Genomic DNA, 22013 nt, shown 5'->3' on the forward strand with positions numbered 1-22013 from the left:
ACTCTTAGAATTGGAGTCTCATAGAAATTTAAGATTAGAGGGGTTCCATTAACTCAACTATAGTTGAGAAATGTGGGGTCTAATAAGGCAAAAAAAGGAAAAATTGTTGAAAATCAGCTAGCTAGTAGCAGTCACTTAATGCGGTATTATGGATAAGAGAATATGTTCTAAGTAGTCTTCTAGCAGTTTACACTTGCAATGAAATAAAGCAGCTTAGATAAACATGAACCCAACTATGATCAAACTCAATGTTTTAAAAGAATGTTGCACTCTAGAACTGCAGTGTCCAAACCATAATCACAGTCACTAAATTTAATTAAAATAAAGTTAATTCAGTTATTCCTTTGAAGTAGTTACATATAAAGTGCTAGCTAGTAGCAACATGAAGCCGGTGGGCTACTATAGTAGAATAAATTCAGAACATTTCTATTATCAAAGAAAGTTCTATTTAGATAGTGCTTTTCTAGAACATCTTTATGTGGTACATTTTTAAGATTCATTGAAACTATCTGTGTTGTAAATAAAGGTGAAAAGCCTGCTTTGCAAACAGTGATAACAGAAATCCACTTACCTTCCTTTCCCATATCTGAATTTTTCCCCTCCACAATTCCTTTGAATCAATGGCATTTCTGAGATCTTCTAAAGATACAACATTAGCAGAAAGATATTCTGCAATTTTCTGACAACTTCTATAAATAAAAGTTTATGATAATTAAATATGGGATTTTATATTTTATATAGATTTGAGGATTACAGTTAACTATAAGCCAAACAGGCAAAAACATAAAGCTTATAATGCTACTTTTCTCTACAAATATTACAGAACATTCATTAAGTCAGTCTCTGAAGAAGCTGCTGTCACATGTTTATTTAATCTCAACATCTCCATGAGTTATCTTTAATACTGCAGATGAACAGATCTTCCTGTTATTATGATATTGGCTTTAACAAGTCAGATGTACACATATGTACACACATACACACAGACTGAATGAATCAATTCCTATCTTCAAAAGGAACTGCTTTTCTAAATAGTTCCCGTATAGTTTTGTATGGAATTCCATTATCGCACTTGTCACAAACTATGAAGACTATTTGCATTCCTGTCCCTCCCTTTATTTCAATGAAAAAGATCAAATCTCACTTTCTTAACTCATCAGTATATATTGCTGTGTTTGGCATAAAGATAGTGCTCAATACTTACTGAATGAAGAATATCATGAAGTCAATACTTATAAAAATACTTAGAGAATTTTAAGTATATATACAAATGATCCTTAATACACAAATGTACAAATGATCCTTACTAAAATGTCATAAGCAGTATATATTTATTTCTATATTGCACATAAAGCAAAAAACAAATAGGACATTATGCATTTTCTGTATCCATGTATTCAGGGTATTTATCATGGTGCTCAGTGGACAATACAAACCTATTTAAAAACACACAACGTGTTTGGAGAATTAATGCCCAATAACAGTTATAAAACAACATCAATAATATCTTTTAAAAACTTAAGACTTCTCAGAAACATAAAGTATGAAATGAGAAAAATCTAAGTTCTCTTTCTTTACATTTTTTTTATTACAGTTGATTTATGATGTTAGGTTCTTCTCAATAGATAAATCTCTCATCACAGTATAACAAAACTATCTTGTCATATTTTAAAAACTTCAAATGCTGAGTCTATTAAAACAGGGTAGCACGTTGATTGCAAAAACAGACAACAGATAGGAATCAGATATGAACAAAGAAGCTTACATTTCACAGTGGTTTCCTGCTATAGTAATTTTTGCTGAATACCATTCTTTCAAATGTTTTAATGCTCCAACAGCAGGCAAACAATCTCCTAATTTAGGAGGATCTTTGTCAGAAGGCAAGAGTATTATATCTATCATTGCTCTACCTAAAAAGAAAGAAAGGCATTTTTGTAATTTTTAAACAATGTTAGATCTGAAATGCCTGAAAACAGTACTCTGAACAATTGAATTCTATGTTTATTTAGAAGATAAGGGATGATTTTAACTTCAATTTTCTGAAATTCTTCAAAACAATATGCATCTTTAGGAGTTCAGAATTTTTAAATGTTCATCATTTGATTTAAAGCCATGTTCTTCTGAAATAGCTAGCATATGCCAGAAAAACAGGGAACTATAATTACTTGCCAATTATGCACCAGTGGTTAATTATACATTGCTCCTGAGATCATCAATGCTATTGTTGTACTGAGCAGAGAAAAAAAAGCCTGTGTAGTTCATTATAGTTTTCTATACTTGATTTCGTTATACAAAAGGGAATGAATCAGTATAAAGTTGTAATGTTTAAATAAATTTTTTCTCTTTTTAAAGAACAATAAAACACAAAACTCAATTACACTGACTATATCACTGGTACCAGAGAAAGGTTAACTTCATGAAACTTTAAATTTTCTAAAATCATAAATTTAGTAAAGGACCAGAAAAATCAAAATGAAAGAAAAACCAAATAAAAATTTGATAAAGTATTCCAGTTTGCTGAAACAGCAACTGTGCATTCCAATGCATGATTCTGAACTTCATAAAGAAAGTGTTATATTTATTTACCAATGTATTCAGCTAGTTTCCATATAGAATCTTTTACACTAAAACATAATCTTGAATATAAGGATTAGTCCTTTATGACAGTCACATGTGCTTCACTCATCACTGTATACTCGGCTCTGGGTACAATACTTGACATATAACAGACACAACAAACACCTGTTTAACAAACGACCTCCAGTGATGAAAACACTCAGAAAAGTAAACTCTTCAAAAGTACTTGTGGATGCCAAATTGTACCAAGCTTTAGGTGAATCAACTACTTGATTTGCACAAAGAAAAATGAACTTAACACAAAATATAGTTTGAGGAACAGTATGATGCAGTATTTGATAAAATATGCTTTTCATGAAACAAAAATAATGGATTGTGTAAAACAATGCTAAGACAAGGGCTTCTTTTACTGCATGACTTTCTACTTGATAATGTGGATAGTGACTTCACACCATTAAAAAATATTACCCAAATGATCTAGGTTAAAGAACTCCTTTTTCCAGGAGTTTATGGGACTAGTGTTCTACAGACCATTGTGGAAAACAAAGGTAGTCGAGTATATTTTTTAACAACTTCAAAAAAAAAAATATTTTTTCATTTTGAACTTTAAAATTAGAAGTGAGAATGCAAGCATAAAGACTAAATTTTTCATCCATTTACAGAAAGTTTAAGATACAAATTATTGCAAGTAGTCATAATATATTACCAGGAGCAGGAAGTTTGTCTGATAACTGATGCAAATTTTCCGCAGATTCTTCATATAGCCTAAAATAAGAGCGTAGATCAAGAAAAAAAAATACACACATATTAATATATAATCATAATAGGTAATGTTAATTAAATGCATCTATGTGCTAGACACTGTTAAGCACGTTAGATGCACGATCTCATTTTACCCTCATGACAATCCCATGAGGCACCGCTAGAACACTGTTACCATCCTCCCTTTAATACTTCACCTAAAGTCCACATAAGCTGCAGGTGTGGAAACTGCGATACAAACCCCAAGCCCAAGTCTCAGCCATACTCCCCAGGCAAAGAAACAACTGTAACAACAAAGAGGAAAAAAACCCTCCCTTAACTATATCTAGTATATCAAAAATAAATCCTAATAGGCCAAACATTTTTCTGAACCTTAAAAGAAAGGTCCTATTAAGTACGCAAATGTATAATAAATAAATTATATGAATGGCATGTAACAGCCCTGAATGGAAATTATGATGCTCTTCTCCAATTCTTCCAAATCCCATTAGCTTATCCACACTATGAATTTTTTGCTCAAAATAGTTTATTATAAAACTGTAAGTGTACAAATAAAGGTACTTAAACCCTTTATTATAAACTCACTGTTTTCTAAAAAACGTAAGGCATCTTAGAGTAAAGCATAGTTTCCAAGCTCCCTCTTGTGGAAATAATTATTAGGTCACTTACTAGAAATAGTCACTTTTATACTTGCCATCTTCTTAACAGTGGTGAGAAAACACCGGGAATGATAAGAGCTCTGAGGTTAGAAGGTATCTTAGAAATCATGTAAAAGGATCTTAGCACTTTATAGATAAGAAAATAAAGGACCAGGGAAGTTAAGCGACTGGCCCAAGATCATATAACTAGAGACCACTTCTACTAGTCTCTGTTTCAATGGCCTGGCATAGTTCTACAATGCTTCCCCTAGTTAATCAGTAAAAATATGATCTGGAACAGGAATACAATTTGAAAAGAGAAAAACAATTTTAAAGTCTGCACCAATTTACAGAAACATAATTTTTGGATATTAAAATAAAAGTAGTTTTTTGCAATGAAGTATTACAGAAGACTGAAATGACAGAAACTAATTGCGTCAGAGGTCTGACATTTCACAAAGAAAAAAAAAATCATCACAACTCACATCACCTGGATCACATTACATACTGTACCCCAGTTCAAAAAACCTAAAAGTCAATTCAATCAGCCATAGAATCCTCAGAAACTCTAAATTTTAAAGGGACCCGAAAGGCTGATGATACACAAAAATTGAAGAAATCATATATCAGCCTCAAAGAGCAAAATGAAAATGATGCTGTGGTTTGAATGCCAGTTATCAACCTTAAGTCAAGCTTCTATTCAAGCTTTTAAAATACAGTATCAGGCAGAATTTTTCAAGAAAGCAACACATTAATTAAAATACCACTTTTTATGATTCCTGCAATTTCCTAAGCTTAAGAAACTAAATATTTTCAGATACCAATGTTTGCATTTTAAAGAATTTTATTCAAATAAAAGGCCCAAATTGCCTGCCTTCTAAAGTAAAGGGTTGAAAATTTGAATTACGTAAAATTCCCTTACTATAGCTGCAAAACACATCGAATCTTCACCCTCATGGCTAAAATATTTTATATTTTAAAGACATTACAGAAAGCAAATACGCATACTCAGCCAAGGATAATGATTCCCTGCTATTACTATCTTCTTCCTCAAAACATTCAACAGCACTCAAACATTCTTCGATGTTTGTTTGAAGAACATCTTCCATTTCATCTTTTTCCGTACCAAAATGCATCTCCTCCCAGTCAGAACTACAAAACTAATATACCAAAAGATTGCATTAAATAATGGGTTTGTGGAATTCTTGCTATCAACAAAAACATTCACTCGTGAATGTTTTCTTAATTTACATTACCTGATAAAATCCACATATTGCCTGCACTGCAAAGAACCACTTCTTGGAACCAGGTATACCGCCCACTGAACAGGCTGGAAACAAAATCATACTTATTAGAAGGCATGCCACAAATAAGCAGATGCTGCAGCATATATACTTAGAGAGCTATACAATTTTAACAACTATTACACAGTTATTTTAAGTTTTGGATATCATACTTATCCAAAATCATACTTATTAGAAGGCATGCCACAAATAAGCAGATGCTGCAGCATATATACTTAGAGAGCTATACAATTTTAACAACTATTACACAGTTATTTTAAGTTTTGGATATCTTGTACTGAATCCCATATATATATATATATATACATATATACACACACACACATATATATGGGATTCAGTACAGATTTTCTTTTTTTTTTTTAATTTTTTAGATTTTTTTTCTTTTGTTTTTTTAGGCCACACCTGTGGCATATGGGAGTTCCCAGGCTGAACTGGAGCTGCAGCTGCTGACTTAAGCCACAGCTATAGCAACATGGGATCTGAGCCGTGTCTGCAACCTACACCACAGCTCACGGCAACTCCAGATCCTTGGATCCTTAACCCACTGAGTGAGGCCAGGGATCAAACCCACATCCTCATGGATACTAGTGGGTTTATAACCGGCTGAGCCACAGCAGGAATGCCCCAAGATTTTCTGCTCTACTTATTATACAAAACAATCCCATCCTTTCCATGGCTTAAACTGACATCTATATGTTTTTTAATTTTTTTTGTCTTTTTTTAATTACTCAATGAATTTATTACATTTATAGTTGTATAATGATCATCACAATCCAATTTTATAGGATGTCCATCCTACAACCCCAGCACATCGCCCCATTCCCCAGACTGTCTCCTTTGGAGACCATAGGTTTTTTCAAAGTCTGTGAGTTAAACTGACATCTATATGTTGATGATTCCATAATATGTTTCTCCAGCTCTATTCTCCTTTGGAATTCTAGACACATGTATGCAATTTTTTTTTTTTTTGCCACCGGATGCAGCAGCTTGATGAGGGTTCTCAGTTCCCAGACTAGGGATTGAACCCGGGCTGCAGCAGGGAAAGCACCAAGTCCTAACCACTAGACCACCAGGGAATTCCCACATGTATCCAATTTTTACAAAATATTTTCACTTTGCAGTCTTACAGGTAACTAACCACATGTTCTTTTGGAGGGGGAGGGTGCCCCTACTACATGTGTAAGTTCCCAGGCCAGGGATCAAACCGCCACAGCAGTGACCCAGGCCACTTCAGTGATAATGCCAGATTCTTAAACTGCTGTGCTACAAGAGAACTCACTAATCATGTTTGTAATTGAACATGTCATATTACATGAAAATCAAGTTCTCTATCTCACTAAAGGCCACCATCACACTATAACCCCAGTCAGAGATCTAACACCATCCTTGATTCCCTTCTCTACTTCTCCTCCTCTCTGAAATCACACCAATCTACCCTAAGTCATGGATTCTACCTCCACAATTTCCTTCAGTTCAATCCCTTTTTCCTCTACTCCAGCTGCCTCTCTCATTTCTCAGCTGGTCTGCTGCAGCAGCCCCCTCCCACCTATGATCTCCTCCAATCTGTCTACTATACTAATAGCCAGAATATATCAATAGCACAGATCTGATCATGTCTCTTCCGTCATTAAAGCCACTAATGTCTGCTAATTAATATTAGCAAAATGTCAAAACATCCTTATGGGAGTTCCCTTTGTGGCTCAGTGGTTAACGAACCTGACTAGGATACATGAGGAGTATTCGGGTTTGATCCCTGGCCTTGTTCACTGGGCTAAGGATCTAGCGTTGCCTGAGTTGGGGTGTAGGCTGCAGACATGGCTTGGATCCCATGTTGCTGTGGCTGTGGTGTAGGCTGGCAGCTGTAGCTCCGATACAACCCCTAGCCTGGGAACTTCCATGTGCTGCAGGTGTGGCCCTAAAAGCAAAAAAACAAAAACCAACAAACAAAAAAAACACCCTTTTGATATAACTTAAAAGTCCTCTACACAGCTATGTCAATCTCTCCAGCTTCATTCTAATTATAATCACATTGCACTTCTAGACCTGAGATTTGCCATATTACTGAAAGCAATAATCCTGGCATGGTGGGAAAGTCAATACAGGTAGTTCCTTCTTTGCATGGTTCCAATATACAGATTTCAATTGCCATGATTTAAATAACACTAGTCCCCTCAAAAAAATTCAGTTACCACGGTTTACTAATTAACTACAATCGTATAAAGTAAAACTTCTCTGCTAGCTTCTCAGTCCACAAATCACTCCATAAATAAAAGATGTATATCATGATCAGTGACCAATCACATTTCTGCTTTCAAAGTTTGTTGCTGATTGGTCACTGCACATCCATAACTCGTTTCACACATAAAGAGCAAAAAATGTAATTTTGTTGCCTCTTTCTCTCCCACTGATAAGTCCATGTGATATTTTACAGAAATGGATAATAGGAAAAAGGATCTGGCAAAAGAAAAAGTAAAGCTGAAAGCAAAGAAAAAAAAGTGGTAATGCTGAAAGTGATATTCAAACCTAACATAAATGGATTCTAGAAATAGTTGCTGTGATAAAAAATATTGTGACACACAAAATAAAGCTGTCCTAGAGAAAAAGATGCTGGCAAAAACCTTCACATTAAAGGAACTCAGACATATTTCACATTAAAAGTGCAAAGGATAAAACGCCGAAAGCTAATACAAACACACGAGTATGACAATTCACCAAAACACAGAGAAAATGCTCACTCGTATCTTTTTTTTTTTTTTTTTTGGTCTTTTCAGGGCCGAACCCACTGCATATGGAGGTTCCCAGGCTAGGGGTCAAGTCGGAGCTGCAGCTGCTGGCCTATGCCACAGCCACAGCAATACCTGATCCAAGACGTGTCTGTGACCTACACCACAGCCCGTGGCAATGCTGGATCCTAAACCCACTGAGTGAAGCCAGGGGTTGAACCCACATCCTCATGGATACTCGGATTCATTACCGACGAGCTACAACAGGAATTTTTCTTAACTTATATAACGTTGAGAGGTGGCAAGTACTGTTCAAACTACTTTGACAAGGTTTTTACAAAGAAATGAAACACCTGAACTCAATGTTTCTAATGTTTTAAATTACAGTGTAGGTAATAAACACTAATTTTTTTTTACTATTTTTTCATTTCCTATATGTTAATAACCAACAGTAAATGAGTTTTTAATGTTTTGACAAAAAATGTTAAAGGTCATGGGACAACTGTAAATTCCCCCATTGATTACTATATTAGGATTGCTTTGTATGGCTTCAGCTTGCAGAGTCACCTACATATTTCCACACTTCCATACAAACAAGGACTGACTGCATCAGAAACACAAAGTGAAAAGTTACTGTGAGAACTCCTGGAGGGCTCCCAGTAGCTCTTTTACATATACATTCAAGGCACAAATGAAAGGAAATCTTTCTTGCACTAATTGTAGTATGGACTTAAATTACACCAACTTGAAAAATTAATGAGAGGACTTCTAGGACTTGGCAAATAGGCTAGGTGAGCACACACATATTAGAAATAATTTTCCAAAAATGACAGTTGAAACCCAAGAGACAAGAGTTTCTCTGATGAGAGAAAAGAGAATGAAGCAGACTGTATAGTCATGAGAACTATAAAATTATCAAAACAAGTATGCTCTCCCCGGCATCTCCAGAAACTTCCTTTGGCTTTTAGACCTGTTTTGGTATCTCCTTTTTCTAAGCCTTTGAAAGACACTTCCAAGAAAAGGAAGTAAAAGAGAGGACAACCATCAAAGGAGTAAGTAAATGGATTTGTATAACACCAACAGAAACCAAAGGAGAAAGATTTTTATAAAGTAAAGGGTGGTCCAAAAAGTTGAATACTGGAGTTCCCCGGTGGCTCTGTGGGTTAAGGATCTGGCATTGTCATTGCTGTAGCCAGGGAAACTTCTGCATGCCAGCGGTGCAGGCCCCCCCCTCCCCCCCCCCCCCCCCCGCCAAAAAAAATTTCAAACACTTAAAAAGTTAAAGCAGGTAAGAATGGAGAAAAGATTACTGTGTTTAACCATTACAAAGTGGAGTTCCCATCGTGGCTCAGCAGAAACAAATCTGACTAGCATTCATGAGGACACAAGTTCAATCTGTGGCCTTGCTCAGTGGGTTAAGGATCTGACGTTGCCACAGACTCGGCTCAGATCCTGAGTTGCTGTGGCTGTGGTGTAGGCCAGCAGCTACAGCCAACTTGACCCCTAGCCTGGGAACCTCCATATGCCGAGGGTATGGCCCTAAAAAAAGACAAAAAAAAAAAAAAAAAAAAAAAAAAAAAGAAGTGCTTTTAAGAAAATCAATAAGAGGTAAGGGTGGGGAAAAAAGTTAAGGAAATGGGTGTAAGAGCATTACTATCATATTTGTACTCAGGATATCGTAAATCCTCCTTATAAGGCCACATTATCTAATAAAAAGCTCACGATGGGCAAGACAATCTCATAAAGGGAACAAAACTCAAACCGAGAAACTAAAATAATTTTCAAGACAACTTTATGACATCCAAGCATCAGGAGGAAAGGGATACTATCTTTTCCATTTTGTATTTCTTTCCCTACCTCCCTATTATCAGTGATGTGTACAGTCAACAAGTGTTCCTTGGATTTCCATGTGACCAAGTTAATTAAATGTATTTCCAATACAAATGCTGTGCCATAAAAGAGGGATTTATGTTACACTTACCAGGGAAAGTACTATCTTCTGGATTAATCGAAGCACTAATGCTTCTTTTCAGGAGGTGATAAACATTGGCTGCCCTTAAGTCTGAAAAAGAAATAGCAAACTAACAGAGTCAAGAGTTATGTAATCTAGACCTTTTCTAAGAGGCTCTTAAGCACAATATGTTGTACATAAAAGAACTATACACTGTTCAAATTTTGGTATGCTAAATCTAAAGCTAGCAAGGTTAAAACAGGTAAAGTTCCCGGTCTGCACATGCTTGCCAGTTAACACAAATCCAAAATTCCCCCCAAAGAATAATTTTACACGGAAAAGAGAAATCCTGTTACAATACTCTGTACACAACCACACATACACTTCCTCCTCAAAATGACACTCTATCAAAACAAACTAAATAAAATGCAGATTCTAGACAAGAACACCAAAAACCAGTGCAATCTCAAGCGATCAGAATTGTTTTAAATTTATCATTTGCTTTTTAACTTAGTTTACGCGGAATGTCTCTTCCCATTAAGATGTAAATTCTAGCAAAGTAAGATCTTTTCCATCTCGTTCTTCGGTATTACCTGCATTTGGAACACAGGAGGCAGAACTGCTTATTGAATGCATATCTGTCCAAAGGTCAGAAATTCCATTTCCACGGCACAGAGAATTTACTCAGATTTTTAATGTGTCGGGAACTTTGGAGCGCTGGAATCTTGCATCCACAAATCTGCCCCTATTTTTCCACGAAGATAGTTTTTTGTTTTTTGTTTTTTTTTTTAGCCTTTACCAGGTCGATCCCAGATAGAGTGACACCTTCCTAGGACAACTCGATACATGTCCCTCCCCAGCAAAACTTGATCACAATTTTTTTTTCTCCTCCCTGAAAACCGTTCCCGCTCTTTCTCAGCCCTGAGCTTACCCGGCTGCTTCTCGGTACACACAACAGACGAAACCCCTGGCTCGTGCTCCGCCTCCGCTACCGCGGCGGACTGGACTTTTTCTTCCCCCCAGATCACAAGAAGTAGGTACCGATCCATCTCTCAGAGCTGAGCCCCTGTTTCAGGTTTCCGCTCCCAAATCCAAACAGTCCCGCGCAAAAGATGCACTTCCGGTTCCCTTCTACTTAGGTCGGCTGGAAACTGCGTTCTCCACCGATATTCCGCAGCTTTTCCAGCAAGCTTCCAGCAAGCAAGCTATTTTTGGGGATTATTCTGTCAATAAGTGCATCATTTCCTCCCTTCATAGCGGAATTGCTACTGTAGGAAGATTGGAAGCGATGCAAGAAAAGCGGAGCAGTAGGTGAGTGTTGGCTGGCCTAGGAACTGACATGCTCAGCTCTATGCGTTTCCTGCCGAGCCCGTGATGCTGCGGGACACGTCTTGGATCCTGAGAAAGTGAAGGTCCTGCTGCTGGGGAAACATGTCGAGTTTCTCCAAGGCGCCCCAGGTGAGTTCAAGGTCTTGTAGCTTCATTACGCTGGCAGAAGGAGGTCGGATTTAGTGAAGCTGAGTCGGATAGGAAGCTGGGCCCTTGGACTAGAAGATGTCTCGGTGAAACACGAACGAGGGTTGTGATTCTGGCCACCACTTGCTGTCGTTTTCTTGGAACTCCTACCCTCCCGTTTTCAGTCGACCCTTATTCCCACCTTCACCTTCCCGCCCACCTCTGTCTAGGGAAGACTTATTAGGAAGGAAGTCAGAGAGGTAATGAGATGAATCACATTGGGCGTGGTAGACTATTGTAAGCGTTTTATTTACCGAGCAAAGTAAGGACCGACTGGAAGGTTTTGAACCAAAGAGTAACTAATCTCACTTGGGTGTTAAAAGGAGCACTCTGACTGCTGAATAGACTGTTTAGAGATGGGGGTTGGTGGAGGATACAAGCTAAGAATCTATTTGGAGGTTATTGCAACAATCTAGGCTCCACACGTTAGTGGCACAAGCCAGGCTTAGTAACAGTGCCAAAAAGTGGTCACGTTCCTTTTCAAGGTGGAGCCAGTAGGATTTACTGAAGGATTGAATGTGGGCCGACAGTAAAAGAAGAGACAAGGATTATTCCAAGGTTTTTTATTTCAACAAGTAGAAGGATGTTCCATCAGTGGAGATAAGGAAGGCTGAAATTGAAGCAGGGTTCAGAAGGAAGAGCAGGAGTTCAGTTTTGGGTACGTTGATCTAAGAAGCCACTTACCCTAATCTTGCTCCAGCTGTAATTCCTTCCTTGGACTATTACTTTTCTCTGATGAGGTAAACACAGGAAGTAAAACGAAACATTAAAAAAACCAAAAACCTAGCAATTTGACATTGTGGCAGGATCTTAATTGTTTTATCAAAGTTTTTTTCTATCACAGTATTTGGTCTGCAATGGATTGGAGAAGAACTAATCTTTTGTTACACGTGGTTTATGAAACACTGTAGTGCCTATGTCAAATGGGCAGTTGAGTACAAGTGTAGAGTTCAGGAAAGAGGTTCAGGATGGAGATGTGAATTAAGGAATCATAAGCATAGAAGTGGCATTTAAAGTTGTGGGTCTGGGAGTTCCAGTTGTGGCTCAAAAGGCTAAGAACCTAACTTCTCTGTGAAGATGTAGATTAGATCACTGGCCTCACCCAGTGAATTAAGGATCCCATGGCTGTTGCGTAGGTGAGCAGCTGCAGCTCGGATTAGATCTTTAGCCTGGGAACTTCCATATGCCACAGGTGTGAGCACAAAAAGAAAAAAACACCTTTTAAATAAATAAGTAAAGTTGGGGGTCTGGATGAAGTATTTGAGGAAATTAATAAAAAGAGGATAGCCAAGAACTGAGAAACGAGAAAAGGAGAACCAGCGTGATAGAGGGAAAAAAAATAGAGGGTGGTGTCCTAGAAATCTAGTGATGAAAGAAATACCCAGGAGAGGGGAATGATGGACTGTACTGAAGAGAGAATTGACCAATGTATTTAGTAAGGAAGGTCATGGTAACTTTGGCAGGCAGTAGTAGTGTGCCAGTAGTAGGTGTGGGAAGACAAAAGCTGGGCTGGAGTAGGTTGAAGAGAGAATGAGGAAAGACTGATTGGAGTAAAGACAGCAGCAAGTTTGTTGTGCTGCAAAGGAAAGGAATGAGGCAGCTGCTGGTAGGGAACTGAGGTAAGGAGTTTTTTTTTTTTTTTTTTTTAAACTTATGGAGAATTTCAACCATATGTAAAAGTAGCTATCACTGAATTTCAAAAAACTCATGGGAATATCATTTCATCTGTACCCCCATTCACTTCCTTCTCTTCCTTATGAATTTGAGGTACATCTCAGACTCATTATTTCATCAGTAAATATTATATTTCCTATGAGATGAGGGTTAAAAAAAGATAATCCCATTACCATTTATCAAAGTTAAATGAGAAGTTAACAGCGTTTCCCTGGTGTCAAATCTAGTATCCAGTATGTTCAGTTTTCTAATTTTCTCATATATGTATGTGTGTGTATATATATATATATCATCTATTATATAAATACATGATATATATGTATGTTATATAAATACATAATATATTTGTTTCTTCCATTGGATTAGGATCCAAGGTGCAATAAGTTGCTATGTTTTTTTTTTTAAGTCTGTTAAGAAATAGGTTCCTATTCCTATTTTTTTTCCTTAAAATTTATTGAAGAAAGAAGATTGTCCTGTAGAGTTCCTTCTCTGTGATTTTTTTTTTTTTTTTGCTCATAAGCTGAGAGAAGTGTGGAAAATGTATAGACTATAAGCTGTCTTTATATGTAAAGGACATGATCATCTATATGAAAAACGGAATTACAAAAAGCTACTAGAATCGATTACATGAGTTTAGTAAGGTTATAGGATACAAAAAATGAAGTGTATTTCCATATACTACAATGAACAATCAGAAATTTAAAAATACAGTACCACGTGCAATGGCATCAAAATATATGAAATAAAGATAAACCTTACAAAAGATGTCCAAGAGGAATGGGATAGAGGCTAGAAAAAGGAGAACAGGAAAACAGCAGATTGGTAAGCAGTTTTATAGGCTGATTTGAGGTTCATGATGATTGAATTTAAAATAAAACCAGCTAGCCTATCTGTATTTTTTCCAGCATTTTTTGACTGCTTGTTTATATGCATGGAAAAAGCATCTGATCAAGATCTTTCTGGCCTGTAATTTTCTTGGAGTTTTAAGGCAATGATGGACACTGCAGACAGAGGTCTTTTCCTGAGGTAGCCTAAGATGTCTGTATAAGGTAGTTGTTGTTGTTTTTGTTTTTTAATGGCCACACCTGCCACCCCACACCTGTGGGAAATGGAAGTTCCTGGGCTAGGGGTCAAACCAGAGCTGCAGCTGCTGATCTACGCCATAACCACAACAATACCAAATCTGAGCCACACCTGCGACCTAACCCCACAGCTTGCAGCAATGCTGAATTCTTAACCCACTGAGCAAGGCCGGGGGTCAGACCTGAATCCTTATGGACACTATATGGGCTTCTCAACCTATTGAGCCACAACAGGAACTCCTAAGATGGTTTTTTAAAGTTTAAGTATTCAGCATCATCTATCTGTACTTTTTCGGCTGCATCATGTTATTTAACTCTCCTTTGGAGTTAAACTCCTGGAAAGTCTTCAGCTCCTAATTGGCCACTCAATGTAATATATCTAATCTCAAAATATTTTTTTTTTTTTTGTCTTTTTTGTTGTTGTTGCTATTTCTTGGGCTGCTCCCGCGGCATATGGAGATTCCCAGGCTAGGGGTTGAATCGGAGCTGTAGCCACCGGCCTATACCAGAGCCACAGCAACGCGGGATCCGAGCCGCCGTCTGCAACCTACACCACAGCTCACGGCAACGCTGGATCGTTAACCCACTGAGCAAGGGCAGGGATCGAACCCGCAACCTCATGGTTCCTAGTCGGATTCGTTAACCACTGCGCCACGACGGGAACTCCTCAAAATATTTTTGAAGACCTTCATAAACAACTTCTGCTTTCATAAGAGCTTCTAATTACCCCTCCAGATTCTATTCTGTGTGGTATGAAAGATATGTCATAAAGCAAAGGGAAATAATATCTTTGGAATGTTTTTAATAGAGCATTAAGTAATAGTTCTAATAGAAAAGCGGGCAGGAAGGAGTACTCTGTTAATCTGCAGAATAATGAGGAAAACTCCACCTTTTCTAGAAATAGAAATGAAAACAAAACAAAAACATTAATGTGGAATCTTTTTTCATAATGATTATTGACATTAACTGTAGATGACGTGATGTTTCATAACAAACTTAATTTTTTCCATTTTAATTAGAATTTTCTTTGTTTCCTCTTCTGTCTTTTCAAGCAATGGGCCACGTTTGCTCGAGTTTGGTATCTCCTAGATGGGAAAATGCAGCCCCCTGGCAAACTTGCTGCCATGGCCTCAGTTAAACTTCAAGGATTGCATAAACCTGTGTATCATCAACTGAGTGAGTAAACCTCATATTAGTAACCATAGTTTTGATGTCGGAATAGAATATTGAAGATATTTGACTAGCTCCTTTTCGGATCTCTTTTTTTCCTGAGGATCCCTTCCATTCTTGCTACAAACCTATTAGGGCACTAAGGTGAATTTGGCTTCTTCATAGGAAAACCATACTGACCGGTTTGCTTGCGACAGCGCCATTTTTTGCTGCCATTACTCCAGCAAAATTATCAGTAGCCCTTCCTTCCACTCTCAGAAATATCCTGATTTGGGAGTTCCCGTTGTGGCCAGCGGAAACAAATCCAACTAGGAACGATGAGGTTGCAGGTTTGATCCCTGGCCTCAATCAGTGAGCTGTTCTGTGGGTCGCAGATGCGGCTCGGCTCGGCTCGTATCCTGGCGCTGCTGTGGCTGTAGCGTAGCCTGGCTCCGATTAGACCCCTAGCCTGGGAACCTCCATATGCCGTGGGTGTGGCCCTAAAAAGACAAAAGAAAAAAGAAAAAAAAAAAGAAATATCCTGATTTGGACTACAAATTCACTCTTCATGTGACAACATACATTTGGATAGAGAGCTTTTGAACATGAGCAAATAAGCTTGCCCTCTCTTCTAAAAACGCTTTCCCCCCAAAAATACAGTTAGCTAGGCATGGAAAGTTTATTTTTCACTGTTTTGAATTAATGGATTTGCTTTTCTGTGTCCTTTTTCCAAAACAAAACAGTTGCTTTCATACTAAAAGCCTTCTGCTTATTATAGGTGGTTTTGATTGACTTCACTTTCCAAGGCACTTCCTGTCTTCCCTGCAGGGTCAAATGTCACCTCTTACTCTCCATCTTGCTTGACCTGTCAGCAACACTTTTTGCACTTGATCAGATTTTTAACTTTATTTTGAAATATGAAGTATACAGAGATACAGATAGTAGGTAGATATATAGGAGTATATTCATCTATCTATATAAATGTAGATAATATATTTAAATTAATAAATAATACTGATGGTGAAATGAATACCTATACACTGAGCATTTGGGTTTTCTTCCTCTTTTTTTGCCATCACAAAAAAATTGCTATCAATATTCTTGTACCTTTTTCTGGGGGTACACGTGGAAGAATTTCTCTGAGGTCAGTCCACGGGACAGGAATTACAGAGTTCAAAGCTGCATGGGAACCTAGTTAGTCTTTATGCAAATGTCTTCTGCCAGCCACATTCCAGAGTTTTCATTATTCCTCATCTTGGTAACATTGATATTTTTATTCATTTTAATTGTGACTGCTCTGGTAGGTGTGAAATGCTTTATTTTTGTGGTTTTAATTTGCATTTTCCTGATTGCACATGGAGTTGAGTATCTTTTCATTTGTTTTTTTTGTTTGTTTGTTTTTTTGTTTTTTGTCTTTTTGCTATTTCTTGGGCCGCTCCCACGGCATATGGAGGTTCCCAGGCTAGGGGTCTAATCGGAGCTGTAGCCACCAGCCTATGCCAGAGCCACAGCAACGCGGGATCCGAGCCGCATCTGCAACCTACACCACAGCTCAGGGCAATGCCGGATCGTTAACCCACTGAGCAAGGGCAGGGACCGAATCCGCAACCTCATGGTTCCTGGTCGGATTCGTTAACCACGCCACGACGGGAACTCCTCTTTTCATTTGTTTATTGGCCTTTGATCGTTTCCCATTCTTGTGCAATGTCTATGCATTTCTTTTTCCCATTTTTCCACTGAGTGTTTGTCCTTTACTTTTTTTAACTTTTATCATGAAAATTTTCAGAATTAAATTTCAGAAAAGTTTGAAGAATAGTACAGTGAATTCCTTTATATCATCCACCTAGATTACACAATTGTTAATATTTTACCACATTTTTTTAACCCAATCATTTGAAAATCAATTATAGATATTGCTTTATCTCCTCCTAAATACTTCAACATATGTCTCCTAAGGATAAAGATATTCTCCTGTATAACCCAAATGCCATTATCATACATCTAAATGTTAACTTTTATAGCCATTCCTGTTTATATGGCTATCATTTGTAATATTTTCCTGGGAAATTGTACGCCAGTTTTCAAATAAACATGTCTACAGTGACTATGAGCACATGAAACCGACTTAATAAATGCTGATTAAACCAATGTTATGAGAACTTAACATATTTGAAAATTGCTTGAAGTTTATGTTTTGATTTTAGTGATATCTTACAGACATGAGAAGTCTAAAGTGTTGCTGACTAAGCTATATATTAAGTATAGTGAGACAAAAATTCAGTTCAGGCTCTAAAAAGTAAATTTCTAATTTCATAGAAAAACAGTTCTCCATTACCAAAAATGAATGGCCTGACAGGCAGCCACCAAAGCCCTTCTGGTGTTCTATCTAGCATAGTGTTTATTTATCAATAAAGAATTCTTCAGCAGTAATGTTTTGCTTGTAAGAAAGCAGAACTTTAATTCAGAGGGCAGAAAAGTACTATACTTTAGGGAGAAATGAGGTGGCTGCTACTGATTCCACCTCCTCCCAAATTTTGTAAAAGGAGGGAATTCTTTTCTAATTCCATAGCATTTCTATCTTGACCCAGACCTCTTTTTCCAGTAAAAAAAATAACCTTATAAAATTGGTTTGCCACAAGACCTCACAAAATCCATTTGACCAAATACATAACATACATGATATTTGAACCTCATTATAGGTACTCCCTCCTTCTAATTAGGGCTTCCCTCCTTCTAATTGGGGCTGCACTCCTGAATTACGGGCTTGAGAGCTTTTTGAACATTTTATTTTTCATTGACAAATGAAAAGAAAGGGCATGTGGTGATTTTTGGATTATGACTTATTCTTCATGAGGACTGTATTCTTTTCACTGCCCACAGATTGGAGACAATATGAGCTTTTAAAGGCGGAGAATATGAGCTTTTAAAAGAAGCAGAGGGAAACCTTTCTTTAACATTTTTGAAAATTATTAGATTATCTTAAAATATTGCTGGTTCAAGTGGAATGAGATAAAAGTTCACACAGTTCTTAGAGGTTAATGTCATGAATGCTAACACACCAATCCAGCAGAGATTAGATTAGATCTAATCTGTTCTTCTAGTATTCTGCCTTGCTTAATTAAGTCTTTCAAGGATTTGTTGAAAAAAAAGCTTTAGGATGTGAAAGTTCTTAAAGTTACCCAGCCAACATATTTTACTCTCTTACTATTCATTTAAGTGTTAATATATTTCACATGTTAACTGTGCATCATTTAAATTTTACAATTTTGGGTTTTTTTTTTGTTTTTTGTTTTTTTTTTTTTTGCTTTTAGGGCCACACCCACAGCATGTGGAAGCTCCCGGGCTGGGGCTGGGCTAGGGGTCGAATTGGAGCTACAGCTGCTGGCCTGTGCCACAGCAACGTGGGATCTGAGCCTCGTCTGTGACCTACACCACAGCTCACGGCAACATTGGATCCTTAACCTACTGATTGAGGCCAGGGATGAAACCGCATCCTCATTTTTCCTAATCCAGTTCATTAACCACTGAGCCACGAAGGGAACTCCTACATTTTACAGTCTTAACTGCACATTTATTCTTCAACTCACTCTTTTCTTTTTTTTTTTTTTTCTTGTCTTTTTGCCATTTCTTGGGCCGCTCATGCAGCATATGGAGGTTCCCAGGCTAGGGGTCTAATCGGAGCTATAGCTGCCAGCCTGTGCCAGAGCCACAGCAACGCCAGATCTGAGCTGAGTCTGCAACCTACACCACAGCACATGGCAACACCGGATCCTTAACCCACTGAGCAAGGCCAGGGATCGAACCCACAACCTCATGGTTCCTAGTTGGATTCGTTAACCACTGGCCAACGATGGGAACTCCAGCTCACTCGTAGAATATAATTTTACAAAGTACTGAAGAAGATTTGCTCCAAGTTATTTCTAGAGTACTTAACTCTTTTGGAAGTGAATATTTACACATTACCAATAAATTTGAACAACACACCTTGTTACTGTCACAGCATCTTTATACTCAGTAGATTTTGTGGTAACTTAACATGATTTATCTGTCACATTGTCTGTGCAGAAGTCCAGGGATGCCAAAATAACCTTGAAGATAGGCATTTGGACATTCATCCTGCAAGACTGGAAACAAAGATCAAGGCCAAAGCCCAACTTTGTTGTTTATAACTAAAATTAGAATAGCTATTTTTCAGACATTTCTCAAACCAAATCTTATAAGGAGGCCCGGTATATAAAAGCAGTGCTACCCTGGATGAAAGAGGGAGAAGATCCTGGATCCTTGCTCCTCTGAGTCACCCTTTTAGGAGTTTAAAAACCACTGAGCTAAAGCAAAGAGCTTATTGGAAGGAATTTGACTCTTTGAAGGGTACAAAAAGACAGGTGACAAAGTAAAAGAATATTTTTGCAAGCTAACAAAGGACTGGGATCTAGATTATATCAAAAACTCTCAAAAATCAACCATTAAAAAAAAAACAATTTAATTAGAAAATAAGCAAAATACATGACCAGTTGGAACATCAAAAACATCCCCAGCCAGGAGTTCCCATCATGGCTCAGCGGTTAACAAATCCGACTAGGACCCATGAGGTTGTGGGTTCGATCCCTGGCCTCACTCAGTGGGTTAAGGAGCTGTGGTGTGGGTCACAGATGGGCTGCTTGGATCCCGCATCACTGTGGCTCTGGTATAGACTGGCGGCTACAGCTCTGATTAGACCCTTAGCCAGGGAGCCTCCATATGTGCGGCCCTAGAAAAGACCAAAAAAGAAAAAAGAAAAAAAAAAAAAAAAGAAAAGAAAAACCTAAAAAAAATCCCCAGCCATTAGGACAATGCAGATTAAAACCACAATGAAATTTTACCTCACATCTATCAGAATAGCTAAAATTAAAATAGTGGCAGCAGCAAATACTGCTAAGGATGCAGAGACTGGATTATTCATACGTTGCTTGTGGGAATGTAAAATGGTACAGCCAGTCTGAAAAAGAGCATGGCAGTTTCTTATAAAACTGAACATGAGCTTGCCATACAGAATATTAACTGCACTCTTGGACATTGATCCCAAAGAAATGAAAACTTAACACACTTACCAGCTAAGTATTATTACCAGCTAATAAGAGTTCTGCCTGGTTACTCTGCATCCCCCTATGTTATCAACCCCTGGCTTATTGTATATTTAGCTACTTGTTTAGTGTCTAGCTCTCTCCACTAGAACATAAGATACTTTGCAGCAGGGGCTTCAGTTACATTCATTGCTCTATTCAAGAACAGTACCTGACATTAGTATGTACATATTAAGTAGTGAGTGGACTAGTTAATTAATTAATGGAAAAAGACTATAAAATAGATTCTGGAAGAGCCCAAGACTCCCACCAAACTTAACGGTTGCCCTCATCTGAATCTACTTGACTGAGGTCTGACAAGATGAGACTGAGTTTGAATGGTCAAATTTCTAAGATCAGAACTAGGTGCATCTTCTAGAAAACCTAAGAAAGGAATTGGGTGGGAGCCAGAGATGACAGAACAAGCTGTATCTACATTAAAGTGAACACCAGGGATTTTTTTTTTTTTTTTAGCATTTATTGTGATTGGTAGCTATCTCATTATATAATTAAGAGTCTTCAACAGGGAGCTTATAATCTAGTTAGAAGGAATAAAATCACCAAAATAGAGTTAAATCAGGTCATGAGAGAAGTTCGGTCATCTTGTGTTAGGAGAGACTTTATGGAAGAAGGACTAATACATTGTTGGAACTTGATATTTATGTTGAACTTAAATGCTATGGGTTGGAGATCCCATGTGGCTCAGTGGTTAACGAATCCGACTAGGAACCATATGGTTGCAGGTTTGATCCCTGGCCTTGCTCAGTGGGTTAAGGATCCAGCGTTGCTGTGAGCTGTGGTGTAGATTGCAGATGTGGCTCAGATCTGGCTTTGCTGTGGCTCTGGCATAGGCCGAGGCTACAGCTCCGATTAGACCCCTAGCCTGGGAACCTCCATATGCCTCGGGTGTGGCCCTAGAAGAGACAAATAAATAATAAAAATTTTTAAAAAATAAATAAATGCTATGGGTAAAGATTAACAAGTAAAGATAAATTAGGAGGGCGTTGCTAGTGGAAGGGAAAAAAAGACGAGAGATGTGGGAGAGGGTTATGAATGCCTGTGTGTATGCATGCGAGAGTGAGGGAGAGAGAGAGAGAACTAGAAATAATGGGATAATGCTTCAGGAAATAGCAAGCAAAGCAAGTAGTGTGGCCTCCCTCGTACACGTGGTGGTGTGGGAAAGAACTGGTAAATAAGGCTGGAAAATCTGAGCCTGAGCTGTAGGTCTCCTTGAACACTTTGCTGAGGAGTTGGCATGTGGTGAGGTTCAGAGGTGGCAAATACCTTGAACCTCAGAGCAGTATGTGGAAAAGGATTTTTGAGCTTTCCTCAGAACCTAGCAGAAAAGACATGTGATGAATTGAAAAGTGATGTCATTACCTCCATATGGCATTCCACCCCCCACTTCTTTCCATCCTGGTGGTAGTGAACAGGCTAAGGCTGTCTTTGAAGGCACTAGAGTTGGGTTTAAGTCTTAACTTGACTATTAACTAGCCATATACTTTTAGCCAAGGTGTTTAACTTCTGATTCAGCTT

The 22013-nt window shown here is 37.8% G+C and overlaps 2 protein-coding genes across 10 annotated transcripts in view; one reads left to right on the plus strand and one right to left on the minus strand.

Annotated features, from left to right (window-relative positions):
- The window catches only part of MTBP (MDM2 binding protein), a 103837-nt gene extending 92778 nt beyond the window's left edge, over positions 1-11059 (minus strand). For all 9 annotated transcript variants that reach the window (XR_014843438.1, XR_014843439.1, XR_014843441.1 and 6 more), the window contains exons 1-7: positions 10890-11059; positions 9989-10069; positions 5234-5307; positions 4986-5137; positions 3284-3342; positions 1766-1910; positions 572-689 (exon numbers count right to left, since the gene is read on the minus strand). Coding sequence is in view for 3 of the 9 variants with exons in the window: in XM_021088982.2 (XP_020944641.2) it covers positions 572-689; positions 1766-1910; positions 3284-3342; positions 4986-5137; positions 5234-5307; positions 9989-10069; positions 10890-11007 (747 nt within the window). In the remaining 6 variants the exon portion in view is untranslated. The remainder of the gene's footprint in view (positions 1-571; positions 690-1765; positions 1911-3283; positions 3343-4985; positions 5138-5233; positions 5308-9988; positions 10070-10889) is intronic.
- Positions 11060-11359: 300 nt separating this feature from the next.
- Positions 11360-22013, plus strand: part of MRPL13 (mitochondrial ribosomal protein L13) — a 65131-nt gene continuing 54477 nt past the window's right edge. Inside the window, 2 exon segments of the mRNA NM_001243415.1 lie at positions 11360-11416; positions 15282-15405. Coding sequence (NP_001230344.1) covers positions 11390-11416; positions 15282-15405 — 151 coding nt within the window. The 5' untranslated portion in view covers positions 11360-11389.

This window comes from Sus scrofa, chromosome 4 (genome assembly GCF_054392235.1).
Source record: "Sus scrofa isolate SSC_HxYL_T2T_F1_AM1 chromosome 4, Sscrofa_HxYL_maternal_Yorkshire_Landrace_v2.0, whole genome shotgun sequence".
Lineage (NCBI taxonomy): Eukaryota > Metazoa > Chordata > Mammalia > Artiodactyla > Suidae > Sus > Sus scrofa.